The sequence below is a fragment of the Piliocolobus tephrosceles genome, chromosome 3, assembly GCF_002776525.5.
Source record: "Piliocolobus tephrosceles isolate RC106 chromosome 3, ASM277652v3, whole genome shotgun sequence".
Lineage (NCBI taxonomy): Eukaryota > Metazoa > Chordata > Mammalia > Primates > Cercopithecidae > Piliocolobus > Piliocolobus tephrosceles.
Genome location: NC_045436.1, coordinates 16,706,727 through 16,734,071, shown reverse-complemented (window position 1 = coordinate 16,734,071; position 27,345 = coordinate 16,706,727). Strand labels below are relative to the sequence as shown.

Here is a 27,345-nt window from a genome sequence, read left to right as displayed (position 1 = left end):
TTTTTACAAAGGTCGTCTGATCCCTAAGCAAGGAGGGGGCTTATTTTGGGGAAGAGATGTATTGTCTTTTTTTCAAAGTTAAACTATAAGCTAAATTACTCCAAATTAGTTCACCCTACCCTTAAGAATGAACAAGGGCAGTTTGGAGGTTAGAAGCGAGATCAGTCGATGAGGTCAGATTTCTTTCACTGACATAATTTTCCTATGTCAGATTTTTCTCACTGTCAAAATCTTTGCAAAGACAGTTTCATCTCATGAACTGAATTGGGTTCCCCCAAAATTCGTATGTTGAAGCCCTAATCCCCAATTGTCTGTATTTGAAGATAGAGTGTTTAGAAAGTGAAACAGGTCATAAAGGTAGCACCCTAATCTAATAGGACTGGTGTCCTGATAAGAAGAGAAGAGACACCAGGGATGTGTGCACACAGAGAAAAGGCTATGTAAGGACACAGGTAAAAAATGACCATCTGCAAGCCGAGGAAAGAGGCCTCAGAGGAAGCCAAATCCTGCTGATGCCTTGATCTTGAGCTTCCCAACTCCAGAACTGAGAATCTCTCTTGTTTAAGCCACCTAATCTGTGGTATTTTCTTACGGCAGCTCTAGCTATATACCAAAACCATGCCAGGTGCCAGTTACAGAGGTGATTAAGGCAAGCTTCTCTTGAAGAATGTCTTACTGGCATGAGGTAACATTACAGACCGCTGCAAGAAATAGACCCCACTCAGCCTCTCATGGCCACTTGATGAGTTTTCACTTGATATGGACGGGATTGGCTGATTAGGTGGTACATGCAATCAGGCTCATTAGACTAGAACTAGACTACTGTTCACTTCCCTCAAAACCTCTTTTGTTTTGCTCTGTTATCATTTTGTTTTGTTCTGTTCTACTTTATTTTCAGGGAGAAATAATCTCACTGTCTTCCCGAGAAAGGCTAAATCTTGGCTTTTCCGGGCATGGTGGCGCATGCCTGTAATCTCAGCTACTCTGGAGGCTGAGGTAGGGGAATCGCTAGAACCCAGGATGCGGAGATTGCAGCCAACCAAGACCGCGCCAGTGCACTCCAGCCTGGGCAACAGCAGAGAAACTCTGTCTCAAAAAAACAACAGCAACAAAAATATTGACTTTTGATACCTACCCTTCATATCACAGTTCAACCAAACCCCAACCCGTTCATTGTCAGAACTATCCACTCATTGAATCTAGCATGATTCATTGCATCCACAGTAAGAAATTTTAGAGGAGGGAGATTAGATAAAACGCTTAGATGAGAAGCACATATGAGATTTTTCAGAAAGCTGAGTGGAGCGTTCACATATTATCAGATTACTACAATAACTGTTGTATAAGATGGAGTCCTGGGTGGCATCTCTGATGTCACTGGTTTGGAAGGAGTATATTTGCTTTTCTATAGAAAATATCAATCAGTTTTCCCTATAAGTTTTGCATGAATGTGCATTGCTACAGAAAACAGTGATGAACTGCTGGTCAGTGTGACTCGGAACTTTAAGGCTAGACCTTTGAAATTCAACAGTTTAGGTTCCCCATTTGTTTGATTTCAGAGCAGGAGGTAAGAAATAGGTTGAAGATATATTTTTACCACACCTCAGTTGTGAGCTCCACAAAGCAGAAAGACCATTGCTTTCTAATTTGAGGCTCACAGAGAAATATTTCAGGGAAGTAGTTATACCATGAAATATTTTGCAAATGTTACATTACAGTTTCACATGCCAAATGAAATTTGACATTTTCACCTTTGTTCCCCTTGAAGAGCCAAGTCATCTCTTTTAATATATTGAATATGTTTAATGGTGCTGACATTTGCAATAGAAAACCCAGACCCTGAATTATTTTATCTGAAAATAAAGACAATTTGCAGGCCTTCCTTAGAGGACCAGCTGTTACATTCAAGAATGGGCTCAAAAGAATCTACTTCTCTAGAAAACTGGAAAAGTCCCATGGGTCTCAGGGGTTTTGCTGCCATCCTTTCCAGGGCTAAAAGGTCACATCCTCAGAACCAGTCCCATGATTTTGATTGAAGGTCTTCATGGACTAATGGTCCTGAATCTTACACAGAGCTTAACAACGGTATATTAGACCATATTTTCAACCTGCTCACATTTCAACCATCTGACCTGACTTCAAAGGGAGAATTATTTTACCTAGACACCGTATTGTGTGAATAGTTCTTCAAGTACTAAAAATTTGCTTTATCTTCAAAGCCTATGGCTACTGCCCTTGGCTTTGAGGATAATGTTGCAAGTGGCTTTTCATGATTGTACTAGAACCGGAGAAAATCTTAGATTTATTGGCAATTCATATATGAATCCAACCATTGGGAGAAGTGTTTATATTCATAAAATAGCACTCCAGGAAAAAAATGACAGGAATATTAAATGTGGAGACATTAGTTAAAAGATCAGCTGCTTACCCCGCACAGTGTGGTTCAGTCTGAAAATACAGCTGCATGCCATTTTCTGACTGATGATGCAGGAAATATGATGACCAGTCACATCCAACTTGCAGGCCACTTGAGGCTTCTTTCCACAATCTGGGAGTAGAAGGGGACCACACTGTCTCCACAGCACATAAGCCAACTTCTGTGGCTTTCCTTCAAAACAGCATTCCCTGCTTTTAAACATCTGGATGCAGGTTCAATTAGTGGAGCACAGGAACTGCTCTTCCTGTAGATTAATTCTCCCACAGAATACTGAAAACTCATGAACTCCTGACTTAAAGTACCTTTCAGGTCTCCTTCTGATGAGTTTCTCTGCAGATATTCTTGAAGTCTCACTGTGAAATTTTCTATCAGATCTCATTTTCTCTCCTCTTGTGTACCCTTAATTTACTTATCTGAGTTTTGTAAATTGTAGGGAGAAAAAGAAGGGCTCAAGTAAACTTGTTCATCTCCTAAGTGACTTCTTATAACTTTGTTTTAAATGCCTACTTTCATGTTTCTGACATGCCATGCTCTTTTGTCTCATAACAAATATTTGAATAACTCATTTCAAAACATAACAAATTGTCACCTGAGTTTTCAAAAACTCTTGGTCAGCCAAGCTGGCTTTTGGTTATTTCCTCACCTGACCACGTCTCTATTCCAACAGGGCACTCATGAGAGGATCTATAACAAAACACTTCTTTCCCTGACTTTATGAAATCACAACACAAAAACCTAAGAAAAAAAAATTTAACTGTGGTAGAATGATTTATATTCCTTTGGATACATACCCAGTAATAGGACAAATGCAGGCGTATGTTCATTGCAGCACTATTCACAATAACAAAGACATGGAATCTATCTAAATGCCCATCAGTGACAGATTAGATAAAGAAAATATTATATATATATAAAACATTTTATGAGTAAATACACACACACACACACACACACACACACACACACACCATGGAATACTATGCACCCATAAAATAGAATGAGATCATGTCCTTTGCAGGGACATGGATGAAGCTGGAGGCTGTTATCCTTAGCAGACTAATGCAAGAACAGAAAACCAAATATTACATGTTCTCACTTATAAGTGAGAGCTAAATGATGGAACACACGGACACATAGAAGGGAACAGTACATACTGGGGGCTATGGGAGGGTGGAAGGTGGGAGGAAGGAGAGGATCAGGAAAAATAACTATTAAATACTAGGCTTAGTATCTGGATGACAAAATAATTTGTATAACAAACCCCTGCGACACAAGTTTACCTATATAACAAACCTGCACATGTACCCCAGAATCTAAAATAAAGTTAAAATGTTTTTAACTTAAAAAAAGAATTAGTAGTTTCCGAGGGCTCACATTCTCATGTGATCAGAAAAACACAAATTGTTCCATATTCTCTTTTTACAAAGAGTAAGTCCAAGCTAGCAAAGCTTTCTAATCTTCAAAGATGATAGGAGAGGGCAGGAATCAACTTGCACTCAGGCAGAACCAAGTAGATTGATGTAGCCCTGGCTGATGATCACAGGACGAGCTACTTACCAGTGAACTGTATGGGTCAGGACGAAGTCACCACTCTTCTGCCATTTTCTAACTTTTCCATTCAGAAATGGATTTTTTTAAGTCCAGGTTTAAAATGTAGTCTCTTGCAAAGGTTAGAAGATGTTTCCTCCTATTGCTACTCCATGATGCTTTTTCTGGTGCCACCGCAGCCTCCCCTAGAGTCAAGCCACTCATGGGTAACCAGGTCTTCTTCAGTCTTGTACTTTGACGACTTCATTGTCGTGCCTCCATCCCTTGGCAGCCCCGAGTGTTAAAATGATTTTCTTTCTAACTCCACTTCAGCGTCTGTATCTGTATCAGACTCCAATCCTGTTTTTAACTAGGATCACTTCTTTTCTAAACCCAATAACTCATAGCCTTCTTTAATCTCCATGTGTTTCCTGGAGCTCGTTAAAGCAGTTGCTACAGATTTAACACCTAAAATGACATTTTTTCTAATGAATTAGTTATAACCATTACCATTTGCTTGGTAAAAAGAGCACAGGTCTAGGAATTAGACATGGGTGCGAATCCTGCTGCCGTCTGCTGGTTGGATAGCACTGGATAAACCACTTACTTTCTCAGAGCGTCAGTTGCAAATGTGAATGAAAACACAGCATGGCAAGAGTACAGACGAGGAAGTGAAATGATGCCTGTGAAAGCATCCAGTTTAGTAAGAACCTTAATTTATTTTCCTTCTAGCAGAAAAGAGTTGCTTATCTTAACCCCTACACTCTACTTAAAGGTAGAGAGTAGCTTATTTATATGAATTTCTCTCTGCATCTATTTGTGAAAATCAACTTGTTTTTGGCCGGAGACCCTTAGCTGAAAAGTTTCTATTTTGTGATAACAGACTGGGAAGGGTGAGTGGGGGCCAGCGGAAGGGTGAAGAGATGTGCATTGAAGAGTACAAACATACAGTAAGACAGACGGAGTAAATTCAATGTTTGACAGCAGAGTAGGGTGTCTCTACTTCACAAAAATGTATTGTGCTTCGGAGATGGACACCATAAATACCCTGACTTGGTCACTGTGTTTTATATGCATGTAATGGAATTTCTCATGTTCCCCATAAATGTACACAAGTAAAGAAGTTTTTGTTTTGATGCCAGACATATTTCACAAATAATAAAATGCTTAGCTTCAAGTGGCAAGACATGGCTTTAGGAAAAGATGATTTGGAGCAGAACACATACAAACCTGAGGGCCCTCTGATAGTATTTCTGCTGTGAGCTTGCTCGCCTTTCTCTTGCATAATGGAAGCCAGCTTCTGAAATGAGTAGTCCCAGCAAGTCCCAGGGCAAGAGAGAGATGCCAAAGCAATTACATTTATGGTAAATTCAGAAAAGGAAAATGTGCACAAGATAGGAAGAAAATCTCTGCAGGCATAATTTCAAGGAAAGGCACTAGGTGGTCTCTGCCAGCAGTCATTGGATGTGACTAGCATGGAGCAATTAGAGGTGGACTGGATCTCTTTCAGCAAAATGGTGCGATGGCTATGAGGCAAAACCTTAAATAGTGGAAAATCCTGTAAGAATCACAAAAGCATTTCTAGTATGTTGCATTTACATGCTGTTTTTAATTTCTACAAGCACTTCACAATTTTTTTCTCAGTCTCGAATGAATTATATTAGGGCTTATATGTAATTCTATCCTGAAATCTCCCTATCCCCAAAATGTTTCTTTTTAATTCTGATTTTCTCCTGTATATATCATTCCCATCACTATCAAGCTTCTTGAAAGAGAAACTTCCATTTGTTGACTCTAACCTTCACCTTCCAATTTTTTCTAAGTTCTCTTGGCAATCTGCATGCATCACACCACAGAAACTGTCCTTTGAAAGGTCTCTGGTGACTTACTAATTGCCAAATCCAGCAGCCTCTCCCTAGGCCTCCGGCTACTGGATCCCTCTATGAAATTTGACACTGCAGCTCACCCCTCCCACCTTGAAACTCTTCTCCCAGGCTTCTTTATGATTTCTTCTTATTTTCTCCTTCTTATTTCTAGCTACACTTTCTTTGCTCACTTTCAAAAAAAGTCATTCCCTGGAGTTCCCTCTTCAATCTCCTTATATTCCTTTCTATTCTTTGCTTGAGTGAGATCATGTACTTCTATGATTTCTATTCTTACTCATATGTGGTTGCATCAGTCCAAGTCCAGCCAGAAGACAGAAATCACACCAGTAATTTGAATAGAGACATTTTAATTTTTTTAAAAAAACTGTTGGCTGGTAAGAGGGATAAAAGAGGGCTCTAGGGAGTACTGAAGCAGCAACTCCAAAAAACAGTAACCATCATTAGGGCTGAGGGATGTGAGCAAGGCAGGAACTTGGAAACTTAGAAGAACTCTCCAACTTTTCCCACGCCAAGGCTGAGATTCAGGCCTCATTTGATGTGGTGTGGCTGTCATATACATGCAGCTTGGTAGTGACAAAGAAACTTGCAGGACATAGCAGCTGCTGCTTATCTCTGAGGACCACTCCTGCCAGGGCTGCTCTCTTCCACCCCACCCCACATGCCCATTTACTGGCTATCACATGGAAAAACTGTGTGTGCACACACACACACACTCACACACACACGAAAGACCCTTCCTCCTGCTAAGTCCTTCCCGTGTCCTTCCAGCACCCAGCACCGTCCATTAGCAAAATTGTATCCATTGACAAAGGAGAAATGTCTGCAGGGTCCATCTTGAGAATCACAAAGTAAGGCAAAAAAGGATTTGAAGTCGAAAGGCAAAATATTAGTAACTAGAACAGTAGATAACAGCATATACCCAAATATGCATTTCCTATCCTGACCTACCTTCCAAATTTCAGACTTCTGGGTGTCTATATACAGATGTCACAAAGACACATCAAACTCAGCATATCTTCTTTATTATACTCATGGAAACAGTTGTCAAGATCTGTAATTTTTATTTAAAATGTCTAAACATATCTTCTTTTGAATATATATATATTTTATATATATATATAATTCGGATATATTATTTGGATACATTCTATCACTAGTTTAGATTCTCTTTGCCAATTAGAACTAGTACCCATTATGACAATTACATAACTCTCCACCTGTCTTTCTCATAATCACCAGAATTTACTGTCTAAAACAAGTTTTTCTTCTCAAAAACAGTGAATGATCTTTTTGCCAACAGAACAAGGTCTAAATCCCTTATCTTGATATTTAAGACTCTTCACAAAATGGCACCAACACACTGCTCCAGTCTCATTTCTTACTACATTTGGATACCACTGCTACTACTACTATGAAACATTAACATCTATTGAGCATGTAATATGGTCCATACACTAAAACAAACATCTTATATGTATAATCTCATTTAATACTCACATCAAATTTATGAAGCGTTATCCTTAATTTTAAGGAAAAAAAACTGAGGCAAAAATAAGTTAACTTGCTTAAAGTCATGCAGCTCTAGTAAATGGTGAAACCAAACTCTGGGCAGTCTAACTTCAGAATATGTGCTTTTAACCATCTCCCTAGAAATAAATGAGAGTAGAAATACATTTAACAAATGAGGCAAAAGAGTCATAAAAAAAATGAAACGTTAGTGAAAGAAATTGTGTATCTAAATAAATGGAAAAACATCCCATGTTCGTGGATTTAAAAACATATTATTGTTAAACGGTGATACTATGCAAAGTGATCTACAGATTAAATACAATCTCTATCAAAATCTAAATGGAATATTTTGCAAAAATAGAAAAACCCATCCTAAAATTTATATGGAACCTCAAAGGACCCTCAACGATGAAAACAATCTTGAACCAGAAAAACAAAGTTGGAGAACCCACATTTCCTAGTTTCAAAACTTAATACAAAGCTATGGTAATTCAAAAAACGTGTGATACAGGCATAAAGATAGATGTATAGACCAATGGAATCAAATAGATTGCCAAGAAATAAGCCCTCACATATAAGATTAATAGGTTTTTGACAAGGATGCCAATATCCCTCAATAACGAATGGACAGTCTGTTCAACAAATGATGCTGGGAAAACTGGATATCCACTACTAATGGACTGAATGATGTCTCCCCAAAATTTATATGTTGAAATCCTAATCCTTGGTACCTCTGAATGTAACCTTATTTGGAAATCAGCTTATTGCAGATGTGTTAAGTAAGATGAGATTATTCTGAGTATGGTGGGCCCCTAATCCAGTATGATTGGTGTCTTCATAAAAAGGGGAAATTTGGACACCAGCACACACACAAACAAAACATCAAGTGAACAAAAAAGCAGAAACCAGCATGATATGTTAACAAGCCAAGGAACATCAAAGATTGCCACAAACCACCAGAAGCTAGGAAAGAAGCACATTATGTACCCTCTTTCACAACCCTCAGAAGGAACCAACCTGCGAACACCTTGATCTTGGTCTTTTAGCTTCCAGAACTCTCAGGCAATAAATTTCTGTGGCTTAATCCACCGAGTTTGTGATACTTTCCTATGGCAGCCATTTCAAACTAATATATCTACATGCAAAAAAATGAGGTCGTAAACTTTACTTCACACCATACACAAAATTTAATTCTAAATGGATCAAAGACCTAAACATAAGAGCTAAAACTGTAAAACTCAGAATAAAACATAGGGGAAAATCTCCATGGCATTGGAATGACAATGATCTCTTAAATATGACACCAAAGCACAGGCAACAAAAGAAAAAAACAGATAAATTGGACTTCATCAAAATTAAAACTTTTGTGCATCAAAGGCACAATTGACAGAATGAAAAGGCAACCCACTGAATAGGATAAAATATTTACAAGACATGTATCTGACAAAGGATTAATATCTAGAATATATTTTTTAAAAACTCCTTAAGCTCAAAACTAAAACCACAAATGACTCAATTCAGAAATAAGCAAAGAATCTGAATAGGCATTTCTCCAAACTATACAAATGCTCAGTAAGCAAATGAAAAGGTTTTCAACATCATTAGTCATTAGGGAAAAGCAAATCAAAACCACAATGAGATATCACCTTATATCCACTAGGATGGCTGTTACATAAACCAGAAAAACTACAAGTGTTGGCAAAAATATGAAGAAACTGGAACCACTCTACAAGCCAGATTTGTATCCATTCATCTATTCATGGATACTTGTGCTGTTTCTACCTTTTATTTTATTTTATTTTTTTTTGAGATGGAGTCTCACTCTGTTGCCAGGGAATGTAAAATGGTTCAGCTACTGTGGAAAACAGTTTGATAGTTCCTCAAAAGGTTAAACATAGAATTACCTTATGACCCAGCAATTTCATGCCTAGGTGTATAGGCAAAATAATTGACAACAAAGATGTGAAAGATATTTACATGCCAGTGTTCACAGAAGCATTATTCACAGAAGTAAAAAAGTAGAAACAGGCTGGAAGTGGTGGCTCACGCCTGTAATCCCAGCACTTCGGGAGGATGAGGTGGGCAGATCACGGGTAGATCACAACAAGGTCAGGAGATAGAGACCATCCTGGCCAATATGGTGAAACTCTGTCTCTACTAAATTACCAAAAGTTAGCCAGGTGTAGTGGTGCATACCTGTAGTACCAGCTACCCGGGAGGCTGAGGCAGAGGAATCACTTGAACCCAGGAGGCGGAGAGTACAGTGAGCCAAGATTGTGCCACTGCACTCCAGCCTGGCAACAGAGTGAGACTCCATCTCAAAAAAAAAAAAAAAAGGTAGAAACAGCACAAGTATCCATGAATAGAAGAATGGATACAAATCTGGCGTATTTATATATGTGTTTATTCATATAAATACATATGATATAGGGTGTGGTGGCTCACACCTGTAATCGCAGCACTTTGGGAGGCCGAGGTGGGTAGATCATGAGGTCAGGAGATTGAGACCATCCTGGCTAATAAGGTGAAACCCCGTCTCTACTAAAAATACAAAAAATTAGCCGGGCATGGTGATGTGCACCTGTGGTCCCAGCTACTAGGGTGGCTGAGGCAGGAGAATCGCTTGAACCCAGGAGACAGAGGTTGCAGTGAGCTGAGATTGGACCACTGCACTCCAGCCTGGGGGACAGAGCAAGACTCCATCTCAAAATATATATATATATATATATATGAATATTGGCCTTAAAGGGAAATGAAGTTCTGATACATGCTACAATGTTAAGTTAAATAAGCCACACACCAAATGGCAAACATGGTATGGTTCCATTTATATAAGGTTTACAAAATATTATTTATAGTCAGTAGAATAGACATTACCAGGGGACGGGGGAGAAGGGGAAGTAGGCAGTTATTGCTTAATGATTAATCGTTGCTGTTTTGAATGATGAAACATTTTAGAAATAGATCTTGGTGTTGGTTACACAACATTTTGAATGTACTTAATGCTATTGAATTGAACACTTAAAATAGTTAAAATAATAAACTTTATATTATGTATATTTTATCACAATTTGTAAAAACAGCTCATAAGAAGATGTCAAAGGCCTGAGAGGCTGGGATGGAGAGGAAAGGAGTGGGACATTCAGTACCTAGGACTAGAATCAGCAGAAATTGTTCGTTGAGGGTAGGGAGGTGGGTGTGTTTGGTGTGGTGCTCAAATTGCCAGATTGAGATCTTGGGGGACTGTGTAAGACACTGTGAAGATTAGCTGGCAATCCAGACTGAAGAATAGGCCTGCAATGCTGGACCAAGGCTTGTTCATCTGCGGTCTCCTTTGACTTAAGTACTGTGAGTGATCACATGATGTAAATGAAATGTGATTTGACCATGGCAGCGCCCCATTTACCATCACAGACAATTCAGCCAAAAAAATTAACAAACAAATAAATAGTAGTTAACATTTACTGACCACTTGCAATGTACAAGCACTGTGCCAGGCACTTCGCATGCATCGGTTTAATCTTCACAACTGCCTTCTGAGGCATGATCGCCTTCATTTTACAAACCTTACGTTGAGCCATGCTATATCATTTGCCATTCCCTTAAAAATGCCTTACACTGTCAAACTTCAATATCTGAGTTCATTTCTGATTCCTAAGGCAATAGTGTCCCTTCTGTCACTTTACTGTGTACATTCAATTCTACTCATCCTCCAGGGCCCCTTCCAGTGCCATCCATCCTACCAAGTGCTCCAAGCCCATCTCACTCAGAACGGTCATTTCCTCTTCAGGCCTCACTTAGCATGTAGTCTCTTAAGAAGATGTCTTCAGAATAATGTCTCCCTGATATGATTGTTGGCTCCTTGAGAACAGAACCCAGTTTTTCTTAGTCTTTGAACTTCTAACCACAAAGTGTCTTTCATTCAGAATCACTCTCAGAATGTTGACTTTCTATAAGTGGATGAACTGAGCTTTAAAAAGGACAGGAGGCTGAAGTGGGAGGATCGCTTGAGCCCAGGAATTAAAGACTGTGGCAAGGTGTGAGCTGTGAACACCCCACTGCAGTCTAGCCTGGGCAACAGAGCAAGACCCTGTCTCTTGAAAAAAACAAATGAGGTTATAGGGAACCTTATTTGTACCTCATGAGCAGAACCTGGACCTGCTCAGTCTCCATTCAGTTCTCTTTCCATGTTACCCTAGTGTCTTCTGTATTTCCAGCTCTGCAAATAAATTTGCATTCTAAAATCAACTACAGTCCAGAGGTTGGGCAGAATGGCTCACGCCTATAATCCCAGCACTTTGGGAGGCCAAGGCAGCAGATCACCTGAGGTCAGGAGTTCAAGAACCTACCCAACACGATGAAACCCCATCTCTACTAAAAATACAAAATTAGCTGTGAGTGGTGGCACATGACTGTAATCCCAGCTATTTGGGAGGCTGAGGCAGGAGGATCGCTTGAACCCGGGAGGTGGAGGTAGCAGTGAGCCAAGATTGAGCCATTGCACTCCAGCGTGGGCAACAAGAGTGAAACGCCATCTAAATAAATAAATAAATAAATAAATAAATAAATAAATAAATAAATAAATAAATAAAAATCAACTATAGTCCATAAAAGGGAGCATGTTAAATTTTTTTATCACATTAAAAATTCACAGCCAGAAATATGGGAAATCTCAAGCCTTTCTTCCGTTCATGTCCTATCTGATGTCCTCACTAGACCATCAGGTGCACAAAGGATAGGACTGGTTCTTTTTTTATTTTTTGCTGTATACCCAGTTTCCAGCATAGTGCCTATGACATAGCAGGTACCTGGTAAATGTTGTTGCATGAGGAATGAACCCACCACTTCTTACTTGAAAGACCTAAGGCTATCAGGAGGAATTAGCAGACCATGCTGGCTCATTTGTTAAGCTAAGGCTAGTCCCTCTCTAACAGTCAGTTGAATTACCTACTCCACATCTACTAGCCACCTTGACTCTTATGCCACATTCTCCTTCTCTTGTACCTCTCTGATAAAAACCTCCTGTGTTGGGGGCTGGGGGGCCAATATTAAAGCTGAGCCTGACTTCTCCTGCAGACCTAAAGAACTCCTTTATTCTCTGCCCAACATTTTCCTGGTCCTTGCCCAAAAGGAGATTATCTCTGTAATTCCTGTCACCCATTATGATTCCCCTTTTCCTCATTTTTCTCCTTCCCACCCATTCCTAGCCACGCACTACCTCATTTTCTAATCCTGTTCAGTGTCTCTCAAGATTCCTTGACACAATTTCAATGCTGTCAAGTCCTGAAGCTGGGCATCAAAGGAATAAGGCCTGAAAATGATTAATTCTGTCATAGACATATTTAATATCCCATGCCCTAGGTTTGGGCCATGTGTAGGTGTGTGAACTGCTTCACCTTCAGCTGGAGGTACAGAGTCCATGTTGAAAAAATATGAATCATCGTAAGTGTTCTTGTCTACATTTTTTAAAAAATATATTATTAGCGTGAATAAAAAAGTATTAGAATCAGTTCTATTAGAATTTTATCCACTTATTTATTTTAATGGAGTTGAGTTTGTGAGCAAAATGAGAGAATCTGAATATGTGCTGGAGAGAGGCAGGTGGACAGGTAAGAAGAGAAGCAAGCAGGAATGGCTGGATACTAACCTTGAGGAAGAGCTGGATATTAATCTTGTATCCAGCTGCCCACCTTATCCTATAGTGAACTTGCAGCATTTCCTCTCTGGTACAACTTTTTGCTGGAATTTACACAGATGTAGACAATTACGCCTTTGAAACCTGAAATTTGGCTTCCAAAGCAGTTTATCCCATTGTCTACACAGATGCCACTTGAGTGAGAATTTAGAAAATTCAAGAGTTTAGAAAATGGTATCCTCCATCCCTGCCAGAGGCCATTTGAGCTCATAACATTTAAAAACAAAACGAGGTACTCCAATAGGCTTTGGTGCATATCCACAGGCAGATCTGGCAGACTTGTCACTCAGTGTCCCTGGCTTGGGTATGTTTTCTTCTTCCCCACATCCTCCTTTTCCAGGAGCAGAGCAGCTCCACAAGTGAGTTCAAATGCCCGCCGACATAGGAGAGCAAGCTTCTCCCTCTGGGACCCACCGGCTATGAACCTGCAAGCAGCTGCCTTTTCTTCCCAAATGTGTTCAGAGCTCCTAGACTCAAGTAGAGGGAAAAATAGTGCCTTGAAGTTGTCTTCATTATAAACTGATACTGATTCTCTAAGAAGAGTGTGTCTGTGAGTTAAATGGCCCAAGAATGAAAAGAAAGGCCTGCTCAGAGTTCCATTGGGCAGCTTTCAGGTTATAGACAGCTTTAGAAAACCAACACGCTGCACTCAGATAAGGAGATCAAATAGGAGATTTACAGAGTGTGCCAGGTTCAAGACAGTGATAGCAAAATCTACCTTTGACCTTCTGGGTGTTTCTATTTCACTAGAGAAACCCCATCACACATCAGGAAATTGATTTTACAAAACGTGTATTTTAAGCTTGGCTTCACAAATTCTAGAGAGAAGTTCCTCCCTGGTACTTATTTTAGGGAAGGTGGAGTAAAGGTAAAAGAAATGAGAGCAAATCAGGTGCCTTTTGATGCCCAGCCAAATTCATTCCCTGTCTTTCTAGATCTCCTACACTAAGAGAAGGAATGCAACTAGTTCCCAAGGGGTCAAGGCAGGCATTTTCCCTAATTCAAGGTTCAAATCTGGAGTCGATGGGTTCCAGGAAAACCAATACAAAAGTGCTTGGACATATCCATTTATAGTTTGTTTGTTTGTTTGTTTGTTTGTTTGTTTGTTTCAAAAATGTCCACCACTTTCCTTGGATTCTTGGAGAAATCTGTAGGCAAAACCAGGTTAAGAACTATTCCCCTATACTCTGCATTATTTCACTTTACCTTGTCATCAAGGACAGAGATCCTGAAAGCAGAGCCCCAGCAGTAGCAGATGAACCCAACTTGTTGCCTAAGTCCCTGAATAAGGAGATTAGTACCCACCACATTGATTCCCTCCTGACTGGCATCCCCAACCTCTACTCCTAGAGTAAATGAAATATGAACTATCTCTTTCCACCACCACCATTCTATCCCAGCATTATTTATTCCTTTCATGATACTCAGTATATTTCATAAAAACCTTCTCTCTGCCTCATTGCCCACCCCGGCAGGAACAGGCCCAGGTGGGTGTTCTTCTGTTGCAGAGAGACTCCTTTCCCTATCTACCCATCCAGGCAAAAGAACCTTGGTTAAAATGATCAGTTGGGCCTATCCTGGTTTTGTTTCCATTCTTAAAAGGACCTAAAGGGATTATCATAATCCAGGACTATATAAAGGCTTAAAAAGGATGAAGATCATTGACTATGTAAGCATACACATCTAAATAGCAAACTATCAAGAATATCCATCTCTGCTACAGACTGTGCTTCTGACACTATCAGGAAGATTGGTGAAACCTTCAAGCAGGAAGAATATAATGAAAGTGCCAGGTGTGGTGGCTCACACCTGTAATCCCAACACTTTGGGAGGCTGAGGCAGGTGCATCACCCCGTCTCTACTAAAATTACAAAAATTAGCTGGGTGTGGTGGCACACACCTGTAATCCCAGATATTCAGGAGGCTGAGGCAGGAGAATTGCTTGAACCTGGGAGGTGGAGGTTGCAGTGAGCTGAGATTGCACCACTGCACTCCAGCCTGGGTGACAGAGTGAAACTCCGTCTCAAAAAAAAAAGATATGACAAAAGGACATGTCTCTGCCCAGACTCTACTTCTGTTGCTGTTTAAGTTTTTGACACTTTTTATTGTCCACTCTTTTCCCACCTCTAAGTATTGAGTTCCTTATATCAGTGCTAACATAATTGTAAAGAATTATCCTCTTTTCCACTCTGCAAATTTTCAAAGGTCAGGCTTTATGTAGAGAATCTTTATCCAGTGTAGTATTTCAGCAATAAAACTGTCTTTCCTATTTTGCTAATACTCTAGAGTGACATTTAATTTATCATTCAAAAGCAATACTAAATTATGACAATAGGTATAGACCGAGATCATTGTAGCCAAACTGAAATCAAAGGTCACCATGTTCTGCCCAGAACCATGCTCTCCTCCATCACATCCTATACCTGCCACACCTGCCTCATATTGGATCTCTTTCCCGCTAGCATGATAGTGATAGAAGGTGCTTTGAAACAGGAAGATAATAAATCCCAAATTAAGAACTATCTGAAAAGAAAAGTCTCCCATTTTAATGAAGTCGTAAACTCTAGGCTACTCCCTCTGTTGCATTATCAACACATTCTTTGCCGCAGCCAGCTGCAGTTTGGCTGTTTAACCATCTCATGTTCTTTAGCATGTCGAGTAGACCATGTTGTAACCATAATAGGTCTGTTGCCTGATGTGTGCAGCAAGTCAATACACCAAGATATGGGGTGCAGCAGAGAAAGAGGTTTAATTATAAGGCTGCCAAATGAGCAGATGAGAGGAAAACTCAAATATGTCTCTCCAAGGAGTTTGGGGCTAGGATTTTTAAGGGTTTTGGAGTAGGCTGAAGTTGGGAGATCATTGATTGGTCACAAAGAGCAGCATGAGGTCATGGGACAGGGAAATGAAGAAACAATATTCTCATGTTGATCCATTTCCTCTGTGAGGGTCTTTAAACTGACTGCAGTCAGCTGTTCCACTGGAATTCAATATCTGCTTAAGCAATTCTTAAACAAAAACCTTATGATTCTAACGTCACAAATCCTGTGTATAGGAATAATGGAGATGCAAATGGTTAGTATCTAGTGCTACAGACTTTCAGTTACAAGGAAGTGAGTCAAAGTATAGACTGATTAATACTTAATTATAACTATATTTCTTTCCAGAATTCTTGTTAAGAAAGTGAAGATGGCTTCAGTGTTACATTTAATTCCCTGATTTTTCTCCATAAATTGCATACAGAGTCAAGGTCTCATTCAACATGCATGTAATCAAAAAGATAATCTATGTCTTACTTAATCTATACCATGGTTGTTAGGAGCCAATGATGAAATACAACATAGCCCCACACTCAACATTCTTTCTTCTTTCCACAGATCCGAAATGTGGCAGCAAATCTCTGTGTGGACAGCAAGCATGGAGCCACCGGAACAGAGCTGAGGCTGGACATCTGTGTCAAGGATGGTTCTGAAAGAACATGGTCTCATGAACAGGTGCGTTAGCTCCCAGAAGCCAGGGCAGTGGGAGCCAGTGGGGGGCTGAGGCAGACACAGAGGGATGCAGCCAGAACAAATCTCCGAATGGTGCAGATGGTGCGTGTGAGACCTGGAGTGAGGTTACTGTGTCATCAACCAACCCTGCAGTTCAGTGAATCACTTAATGTCTCGGTTTATGTTTCTTCTCAGAGCAGTTGTCTAAATCAGTTCAGATAATGTACACAATTATGCTCTAAATATGAGAAAGGATGGGAGAAATGTGGATTGCAACCCTAGTCTTACTTCTTTTCCCAGAATGGTAGTTTAACACAGAAAGCCTGTAGAGTGCTTTGGAACCCTTCCAATGAAATTTCATGGTTTTAATGACTCTGTTGTTCTGTGTTTGTGACAACATCTACCCTTGCTTTTCCCCTGACCATGAACAGATCACTTTACATGGGCCTCCTGTTGTTGTAGTAGGTTTTAATCTTACACGTGAAGGATGTAAGCAACAACACCCCTATGTGGACTTCAGGAAATACTTTAAGGCTGCGTATTGCTTTGGTTGATCTTTGTTTTGTTTGTTTTTTTCTATTTTTGTGGGTACGTAGTAGGTGTATATATGGGGTACATGAGATGTTTTGATGCAGGCATGTAATGTATAATAATCACATCATGGAAAAGGGTCTCCATCCCCTCAAGCATTTATCCTTTGTGTTACAAACAATCCAATTATATTATTTCACTTATTTTAAAATGTATGATTACATTATTATTGACTATAGTCACCCTGTTGTGCCATCAAATACAAGATCTTTTTCATTCTTTCTATTTTTTGTACCCATTAAGCATCCTCACCTCCCACCCCCCACCCCATACCCTCCCACTACCCTTGCCAGCCTCTGGTAACCATCCTTCTGCTATCATCTCCATGGTTTCAATTGTTTTGATTTTTAGATCCCACAAATAAGTGGAAATATGCAATGTTTGTCTTTCCATACCTGGCTTATTTCACTTAACATAATGACCTCCAGTTCCATCCATGTTGTTGCAAATGACGGGATCTCATTCTTCTTTAGGGCTGAATAGTACTCCATTATGTATGTTTCCATACATACATGGTGGCTTTAGGTCCTTTTAAAAAATGTACTCCACATTTTCTTTATTCATTCATCTACTGATGGACACTTAGGTTGCTTCCAAATTTTGGCCATTGTGAACAGTGCTGCATCAAACATGGGAGTGTAGGTGCCTCCTTGATATACTGATTTCCTTTCTTTTGGGTATATACCCAGCAGTGGTATTGCTGGATCACATGGTAGCTCACTTTTTAGTGTGTGGTTTTTTTTTTTTTTTTTTGGACACAGTCTCGCTCTGTTGCCAGACTGGAGTACAGTGGCACAATCCTGGCTTACTACAACCTCTGACTCCCTGGTTCAAACGATTCTCCTGCCTCAGCCTCCCAAGTAGCTGGGACTACAGGCATGTGCCACCATGCCCAGCTAATTTTTTTTTTTTTTTTTTTTTTTTTTAGTAGAGACAGGGTTTCACCATGTTGGGCAGGATGTCCATAGTAGCTGTCCTTATATTCCCGCCAACAATGTATAACTATCAAGGATACAACATTTCTTCGTATCCTCAATAGCATTTATCATTGCCTATGTTTTGGATATAAGTCATTTAAACTGGGGTAAGATGATATCTCATTGTAATTTTGATTTGTATTTCTCTGATGATCGATGATGTTGAGTACCTTTTCATATGCCAGTTTGCCATTTGTGTGTCTTCCTTTGAGAAATATCTATTAAAATCTTTTACCCATTTTTTAATCAAATTATTAGATTTTTTACATAGAGTTGAGATCCTTATATATTACAGTTATTAATCCCTTGTCAGATGGGTAGTTTGTAAATATTTTCTCCCATTCTGTGGGTTGTCTCTTCACTTCGTTGATTGTTTCCTTTGCTGTGCAGAAGCTTTTTAGTTTGATGTAATCCAATTTGTCTATTTTTGCTTTGGTTGCCTGTGCTTACTCAAGAAATTTTGCCCAGACCAATGTCCTGGAGAGTTTCCTCAATGTTTTCTTGCAGTATTTGTATAGTTTGAGGTCTTATATTTAAGTCTTTAATCCATTTTAATTTGATTTTTGTACATGACAAGATATAGGGGTCTAGTTTCCTTCTTCTGCACGTGGATATCCAGTTTTCCCAGCACCGTTTGTTAAAGAGACTGTCTTTTCCCCAGTGTACGTTCTTGGTACCTGTGTCGAAATGAGTTCACTGTAGGTGTGTGGATTTGTTTCTGGGTTCTCTGTTCTGTTCTATGTAAGACTGAATTGCTTTTAATCAAAAAACCTTTCATTACAACTCAGTTTAAGTGAGGTGTGATTTCTAACCTGCTTAGAAATTTGAAAGTCCTTGCAAGCAGCTTCCCTGATACTGTGTCACCTGTGAAAGAGGAAAGATAGTGGGCAAAATTGTCTTTGCTCTCTTTCAGTGCTTTCGTTTTTTGTATTTTAGATATGGGGTCTTGCTCTGTCACCCAGGCTGGAATGCAGTCATGTGATCAAAGTTCACTGCAGCTTCAAACTCCTGGGCTCAAGTGATCCTCCTGCCTCAGCAGCCTGAGTAACTTGGACCATAGGTGCATACCACTAAGCTCACCTAACCCTCTTCACTGTTTTAATTTTAAATTAAGAAATATTTCAATAGAAAGCTATAGAAAATATCATAGCAGATATTTATGTATTCATCACACTCACCTCTTATGAAAAGCAAAAAAAGTAAGCAAGCAGTTCCCAGGAAGGCATTACTGCCTCCTATAGCTAGATTCCTCTGGTGTCCATCTTGTACATTAAACAAGAAAAGATCCACCATGCCCAGCACAGGACGTTAAAGAGTTGGCCGGATGTTCTGAGATTCACCTCCCTCGCCCCACCTCACTGCCCCTCCCTGCCCCACCCCTACCACAAGTTACAATGCAGAGTATCATGATGCAAGGAAAACAGCCACAGACAAAGTCCACAGTGCAGTGCAGAGTCTTTCAGTCCATCAACAGTGCCTCTCCTCTAACCACTGATCCGATCTTTGAACCCTCTCCCCACAGCCTCGTAGTATTCTAGAAGAATGTGGGCCTTGTAGCCAGGCCAGCCTGGATTTTAGTTTAAACCATGTGGCCTTGTGAAATTGTGAAATCTTTCTATGCCATAGTTCTTCCATCTTGGACAGAGTGGTCAGAAGAATAAATCTTGGAGCAGCATCTTGCACATGCAGCAGGTGCAGATCCTGCCTTCCTTCTCTCAAACACCCACACATCCCTTTATGCTAATACCAGGTTAGAAACCTCTCTCAGGTCCAAGGCAGCTGGGATTTTGGCTTCATTTATCTGTTCCCAGCATACTCAGTAAATACTAGTTATTATTCACTCAAATGTACCCTGCACGGCTGGGCACAGTGACTCACGCCTATAATCCCAGCATTTTGGGAGGCCGAGGAGGGTGGCTCACTTGAGGTCAGGAGTTCAAGACCAGCCTGGCTAACATGTTGAAACCCCTTCTCTACTAAGAATACAAAACTCAGCCAGGCGTGGTGGCTGATTTTACACATATTTTTATATACACACACACACACACACACACACACACACATACACACACACACACACACACACACACACACCCCAGATGGGTTTATAAAAGGCTCTGTGGCTCCAGGATTTATTGATAGGAATGAAATATCAGTGAAAAGTTATTTTCCTCCTCCTTCTTCTGTCTGTTTCTATAAGCACCATGGAGATGTTACCGGGGACCTGAGGAATAGTGTTGGACTGTTGTTAACTCCAACAAGCAATTTTGACTTCAGCTGGGAGCAAGAGAGAAGGCTTTAGAAGCTATCAGTAAGGCTGGCATCTACAGTGGAAAAGGACTTTTTAAAAAAGAAAAAGGAGCAAGCCACAGGAAAAGCGTCATTTCTTGGGCTAAATTCCTCTCTACCATCTCTATTCAGCCCAACCAAGAAACACACGTGGCCAGCTGGTGGATATAAAGCAGGCCTAAATGCCTGAAATGGGCTTAGTATTTCTATCCAGTAATGCTCTGGAATGAAATCTGCTCTGGCCTGTAGATTTTATTTGACAGCTGAACATGGATATAAACAAAGGCAACGATATTGCATACACTTTAAAAATTGCTGGTTCATTCCCCAGATCCCCTACCTCCCCCAACTCCCCACCTCCCCCAACTCCCCACCTCCCGCCCCCAGGCTAAACTGCAAAAATCTATGGCCTGTAATTCAAGAAATGGTCACCAGAGGGCAGCACTAGACAAGCAGAAAACTACATAGGCAGCCCAGAAAGACCAGTTAATACAGCTCTTTAAAAAGATTTCCTGTCTCTAGAGATCCTAAAAATGAAGCTACAGTAGAATTAAATAAGGTTGATAAGTGGTGGAAAATGCATCATATTTGAAATATTGCCATATATTGACTTGGAGGTTAAAACATTACAAGCTGTTTCATTCGCCAGTAATTAACTGCAAGCTTTATTCAATACTCACTCAATGACTTATAAGAATTAGGAATCACTCTTCTACATTTAGATTAAAATTCCTGCATGAGGAAGGCATATCAGAACATGACAATTGTGGGTTTTCTTTTTAATTCAAAAGCATTCAAAGAATACAAAAGGAGACTTTAATTAGAGTTGAAATAATCCCTTTTCCAAAAAAAAAAAAGTGGCAAAAATAGAAAAATGAATACACAAAATTGTTACATGGGAAATAAAAAAGAGTCCATTGAAGGACCTGTATAAGAAAATGCCTTCTGCTGCAGAACACTGGCGGTGACTAATGTGGTTTCTGTGAAGGAAGCAAATGTATGATTCATTTTGCCAGGGCAATCTGCATAGCTGTTTGATATCATGGTAGCATTATGCGTCCTTTAGGGATCAAGAAAGAAAAACAAAAATAGATCCTAATAAGACTGTAAGGTCTGGAAAGAATACTCCCCAGCTCCCATTGAGTCCAAGGGAGAGGAGTGGTGAGGAGGAGGAACCCCCTTGGCCTAGTTTGGCTGTTCCCACTCTGCAGACCCAGCAGCAGGCTCTGCTGTCGTGCTGTGGAGCAAGTGTTGCAGCCAAGCTTTCATCCTCCCAAGGAAGCAAACACAGGCTGCCTTTCCAGGGCCTAGGCGAAGGTTCACAAAGATAGAAGCAAGATAATGTGTGCATCCAGGGGACAGATTATTTTCCTTTCTTTTTTCCCTCCTTGGGAAAAAAGAGTCTCATTATCAAGACAGAGCATACTGATGGGTGCAAACTGCAAGGAGGAACATGCTGTATCTCAGGTTTCTGCAAACCTCATAACAATGAAATAAAACATCACAATCCAGACAGAGAAAAATATGTTCTGTTTTCTCAAGTCAGGTAGCAAGAGCAAGAGATAATAAGTGTATTTGCAGTACCAAATCCAGTGACCGTATTCATGCAATACAAACAGACCCAGGCAACCTGACAAATTAATATTTAATATTAATTTGCATTAATATTAAAGCAAAGAAATAAGAGTTAACACTGTGATATGGTTTGGCTGTGTCCCCAAATCTCATCTTGAATTGTAGTCCCCATAATTCCCACATGTCATGGGAGGGACCCGGTGGGAGGTAATTTGATCATGGGGGCAGTTACCCTCATGCTGTTCCCCTGATAGTGACTGAGTTCTCATAAGATCTGGTGGTTCTACCAGACACTTTTCCCCCTTTTGTTTGACACTGCTCCTTGATGCCGCCATGTGAAGACGGATGTGTTTGCTTCCCCTTCTGCCATGATTGTAAGTTTCCTGAGGCCTCACCAGCCAGCTGAACTGTGAATCAAATAAACATCTCTCCTTTATAATTTACCCATTCTCAGGTATGCCTTTATCAGCAGCATGAGAACAGACTAATACAGTAAATTGACAACTGGTAGAGTAGGGTGCTTCTATAAGGATACCCGAAAATGTGGCAGCAACTTTGGAACTGGGCAACAGACAGAGGTGGGAACAGTTTGGAGGGCTCAGAAGAAGAAAGGGAAATGTGAGAAAGTTTGAAACTTGCTAGAGATTTGGAGGGCTCAGAAGACAGGAAAATGCAGGAAAGTTTGGAACTTCCTGGAGACTTGTTGAATTACTTTGACCAAAATGCTGGTAATGATAAGGACAATGAAGTCCAGGCTGAGGTGGTCTCAGATGGAGATGATGAGCTTTTTGGGAACTGGGGTAAAAGTCACTCTTGTTATGCAAAGAGACTGGTGGCATTTTGTCCCTGCCCTAGAGATCTGTGAGACTTTGAACTTGAGAGTGATGATTTAGGTTATGTGGCAGAAGAAATTTCTAAGTGGCAAAACATTCCGGAGGAAGCAGAGCATAAAAGTTTGGAAAATTTGCAGCCTAACGATGAGATAGAAAAAAAAAATTCTGGAGAGAAATTCCAGCCTGCTGCAGAAATTTGCATAGTTAATGAGGAGCCAAATGTTAATTACCAAGATAATAGGGAAAATGTCTCCAGAGCAAATCAGAGACCTTCACAGCAGCCCCTCCCATCACAGACCCAGAGGTCTAGGAGTCAAAACTGGTTTCTTGGGCAAGGCCCAGGTTTCCCCTGCTCTGTGTGGCCTCAGGACATGGCGCCCTGTGTCGCAGTTGCTTCAGTTCCAGCATGGCTAAAAGAGACCAAGGTACAGCTCAGGCCATTGATTCAGAGGATGCAAACCCCAAGCCTTGGCAGCTCCCATGTGGTGTTGGGCCTGCGGGTGCACAGAAGTCAAAAATTAGGCTGGGCGCAGTGGCTCACACCTGTAATCCTAGCACTTTGGGAGGCTGATGCTGGTGGATCACAAGGTCAGGAGATCAAGACCATCCTGGCTAACATGGTGAAACCCCATCTCTACTAAAAACACAAAAAAATTAGCCGGGCATGATGGTGGGCATCTGTAGTCCCAGCTACTTGGGAGGCTGAGGCAGGAAAATAGTGTGAACCTGGGAGGCAGAGCTTGCAGTGAGCCAAGATCGTGCCACTGCACTCCAGCCTGGGCGACAGAATGAGACTCCATCTCAAAAATAAATAAATAAAAAATAAAAATAAAAATAATTAAGGTTGGGGAACCTCCACCTAGATTTCAGAGGATGTATAGAAACACCTGGCTGTCCAGGCAGAGGTGTGCTGTAGTAGTGGGATCCTCACGGAGAACCTCTGCTAGGGCTGTGCAGAAGGGAAATGTGGGGTTGGAGCCCCTACACTGGGGCACTACCTATTGGATCTGTGAGAAGAGGGCCACCATCCTCCAGACCCCAGTATGGTAGACCCACTGACAGCATGAACCATGCACCTGGAAAAGCCACAGACACTCAATGCCAGCCTGTGAAAGCAGTTGGGAAGGGGCTGTAACCTGTAAAGCCACAGGGGCAGAGCTGTCCAATGCCATGGAAGCCCACCTCTTGCATCAGCGTAACCTGGATATGAGACATGGAGTCAAAGGAGATCATTTTGGAACTTTAAGGTTTAATGACTGCCCCACTGGATTTTGGACTTGCACGGGGCCTTTAGTCCCTTTGTTTTGGCTAATTTCTCCCATATATAATGGCTCTATTTACCCAATGCCTGTACCTACGTTATATCTAGGAAGTAACCAACTTGCATTTGATTTTGTAGGCTCATAGGCAGAAGGTACTTGCCTTGTCTCAGACTTACTGTCACAGTAACATTACTTAAAGCAAACAATGAATATGATTCAATGAATATAATTTCATAATGTCTATTTGTTTCTGCTTTGACAAGACTGCAGACAGGAAAATGTGCCAATGAAAAGGCTCAATGCCTGATTGGTTTGACATGGCCACTGAGATAAGATCAATGGCAATAAGAAGTATTTCAAAGACCTAAGAGAGAAAAAAATTAGCTAATTGTAGGTGCAGAAGAATAAAGTAATTGATACAATCTGAAGATGTACCACCTTGGATGCAGGAAAGTAATCAACAGGTAATAATAATAATACATAAAACACTGTGAAAATGACAGGCTAACCATCAGGCTACAAATCTAAGCATGATCATGGCACTACAATACCTGGAAACAAGAAACAGAAGTCACCTAAGGATGCCCTCAGATATAGTTGTGACAATAGGTAAATAAAGTTGTCCAACAGACAGATTTACCTGTGTTTGCTATAACACAGGTATTCTTTTGGACCTAACTGATGCATTTAGTAAAAAGTATGAAAAGGTCATCTACCAAAGAAGGGGGGACTCTTAAGGTGTGACAGAAGCAAGACACTTATTCTCTGCAGGCCTGGTTTTCCCCAACTGACTCATGAGGGACTGTACTAGGTAGTGATTACATTCCCTTTCAGCTCTGGCCATCTGAGTGTATAAAAACCAAAGACAGAGAGATGGAGACAGAGAGGGAAATAAACCAATCAATACCACTTGTTTCTGCATTGGTTGGACTGCCTATAGTACAAGGGAAATGTGCTACTTAAATAAAATAAAGATTTAATCAAAGCCAATGGCAAGTTTGTTGGCCAGGAAATTTCTATTAATTTCTATTCCAATAATAGGTAACTGAATCCAGAGTCATCAAAGATGAAAATTCAAAATATAAGCATTATCACTGTTATTGTTGTAATTAAACAGCACAAACTCATTTGAGAGACTAAAAAGACATTCATTTATATTGATAGTTATCTCAACATATAATAACAGATAATTGTGGGTTTTATTTATTCAATAGAAATTTTGTTGAGGATCTATTGTGTGTCATAAATTGTTCTAGGTGCTCTAAACACAAAGGTAAAAATGCTCCAAGCCCTGCAACCGAGGATTTCACTGTCTAGGGAGGAATAGAGAAACATAAATGGACAATCATGATGAAAAATGTAAGGGATGGGAAGGAGTAAGCAGTTCAAAGAGGATGATGGCTTCTTGGATGAGTGAACACCTGAACTGAATCTTAAATGATAGATGATCATTACCTAGGTTGACTAGTGAATGTCCCCTTTCCAACCAGAGGGATTTACATGAACACAGCACAGAAGGAAATACACAGCCTGGTTTGTGTGAGGAACTACAAACGTTTTAGCATTGCTGGAACATAAACTTGAAGGAAAGGAATGTAGGTGGAAAGAACAGCAAAGGCCAGATTGTGGAGAGCTCCTAAGATGTTAAGAGTTTGAACTTTATTCTCTAGGGGTTATGTGAAAAGGCTGTGAGAGTTTAAATTGAGAGGAAACAAGGTCACATAGGCCTTGCCAACAGACTTCCCTGGAGGCTGAGGAAGGCAGATGTGTGATAACCAAAAAAGGCAGGTGAGAAAGAAGCCAGTTTGGAGATCATTGCAAGAGCTATTGAGAGCAATGGTTGTGGGCATAGAAGGCAATGAACAAATTCCAGAAATGTTTATAAGACAAAAGTGGTAAGACTTGGTCATTGATTAGATGAAGATGGTAAGGGAGACAAAGGAGTTAAAGACTCCAAGGTGATAGGAGTCTTTACCTTGATAAGGTGCATGACATGACCACCAACTAAACCAAAATAAAGGAGCAGGAACAGGGCAGAAGAGAAGAAAATCAATTGCATTTAGAATACGCTGGATCTGAGATGTCCATGGGACATGCAGCTGGGAAATCCTGCAAGTAACTGGACATAAGATGGATGATGAGTGACCAACATACTGGTGAGAGTTGAACTGAGAGTATAAAAGACCAACGAGGGGAGGTGCAAGGACAGGGTCCAAGAGAGAACCCTGAGCAACACCTGCAGTGAAGAGGTACGTGAAAGAGAGGCTGGTGAGAGAGTTATAAGATAACAGAGGTGCATAGGGCTTAAAATCCGGGAGAGCAGTGAGTTCTGAATAGAAGAGAGTGATCAAAATCTGAATAGACACTTCCTTGAGAAGTCATTCTTCTGTGCAGGATTTAAAAGAATCTAAAATGTCTCAGTCCACAATCATACTTTAAAAACTCTAGGAAAAAAGACTACACAATTCCGCTTTATGAATTTATTTCAAATGCCTATTCTAAAAACCCCTTGTTCTTCTGTATGAAATCTTCTCTTTTATCCTGTCTTGCAGGGTAACAGAGTACGCAGTGGCCATGGTTGAGAAGGTCACTCTTCATATGCTTGTTTAGATCATTTCTTGAGACCACTTAACCCAGTTTTTTCCATGTGTCTTTCAGATTCCTCACCACTTAACTATTTTTGTTAGCCATCCCTGGAGTTTCGCCAGGTTCTCTACATTTCCTTTCCTAGGTGGAACCTAACAGCTGAAATATACTGAGGGCCTGGTCAGTGCGTAGTGTATTATCTGCATACAGCTGAGCATTGTGCTTTCTTTTATATCCACTGGGTTTCCCTGACAGCTCTTTTTTGTTTTGCAGTTCACAGTTTGGCTTCACACAGCCAACCTGCCGTAAGTCCTATTGTAAGAATTACATAACCTTGCTGGGATTTTAGAACTGGGAGCAATCACAGGGCTCATATAGTCCATTTTCACACTTACTTAAGGATTTCTCCTACTGTACCTTTCAAATACCCTTATTTGTTGTCCAGTTCAAATAACTCAAGCAAATGCTCTTCCCCTACAGGTGGGGTGCTTGTGTGCTTGTTAATACATTGTAAAGCCAACTTAGTGCATCATAAGTCACATTTTTAATATAATAGAATGGGACAGGTAGGATTGGAGAGGCTGGACTAGGATATGAACATGTTGGATGGAATATCAGAGTCATTAAACTCAGTAAGGATAAATATCATTTCATGAAACTTCTGTTTATATTGGAATCAGGGGAGAT

General features: G+C 40.4%; 1 protein-coding gene across 1 annotated transcript in view; it reads left to right on the top strand.

Moving 5' to 3' along the window:
- GALNTL6 (polypeptide N-acetylgalactosaminyltransferase like 6) overlaps positions 1–27,345 on the top strand; it is a 1,222,618-nt gene that overhangs the window by 1,171,349 nt on the left and 23,924 nt on the right. The window contains exon 10 of the mRNA XM_023226155.2: positions 16,432–16,548. Within this exon, the coding sequence (XP_023081923.1) occupies positions 16,432–16,548 (117 nt within the window). The remainder of the gene's footprint in view (positions 1–16,431; positions 16,549–27,345) is intronic.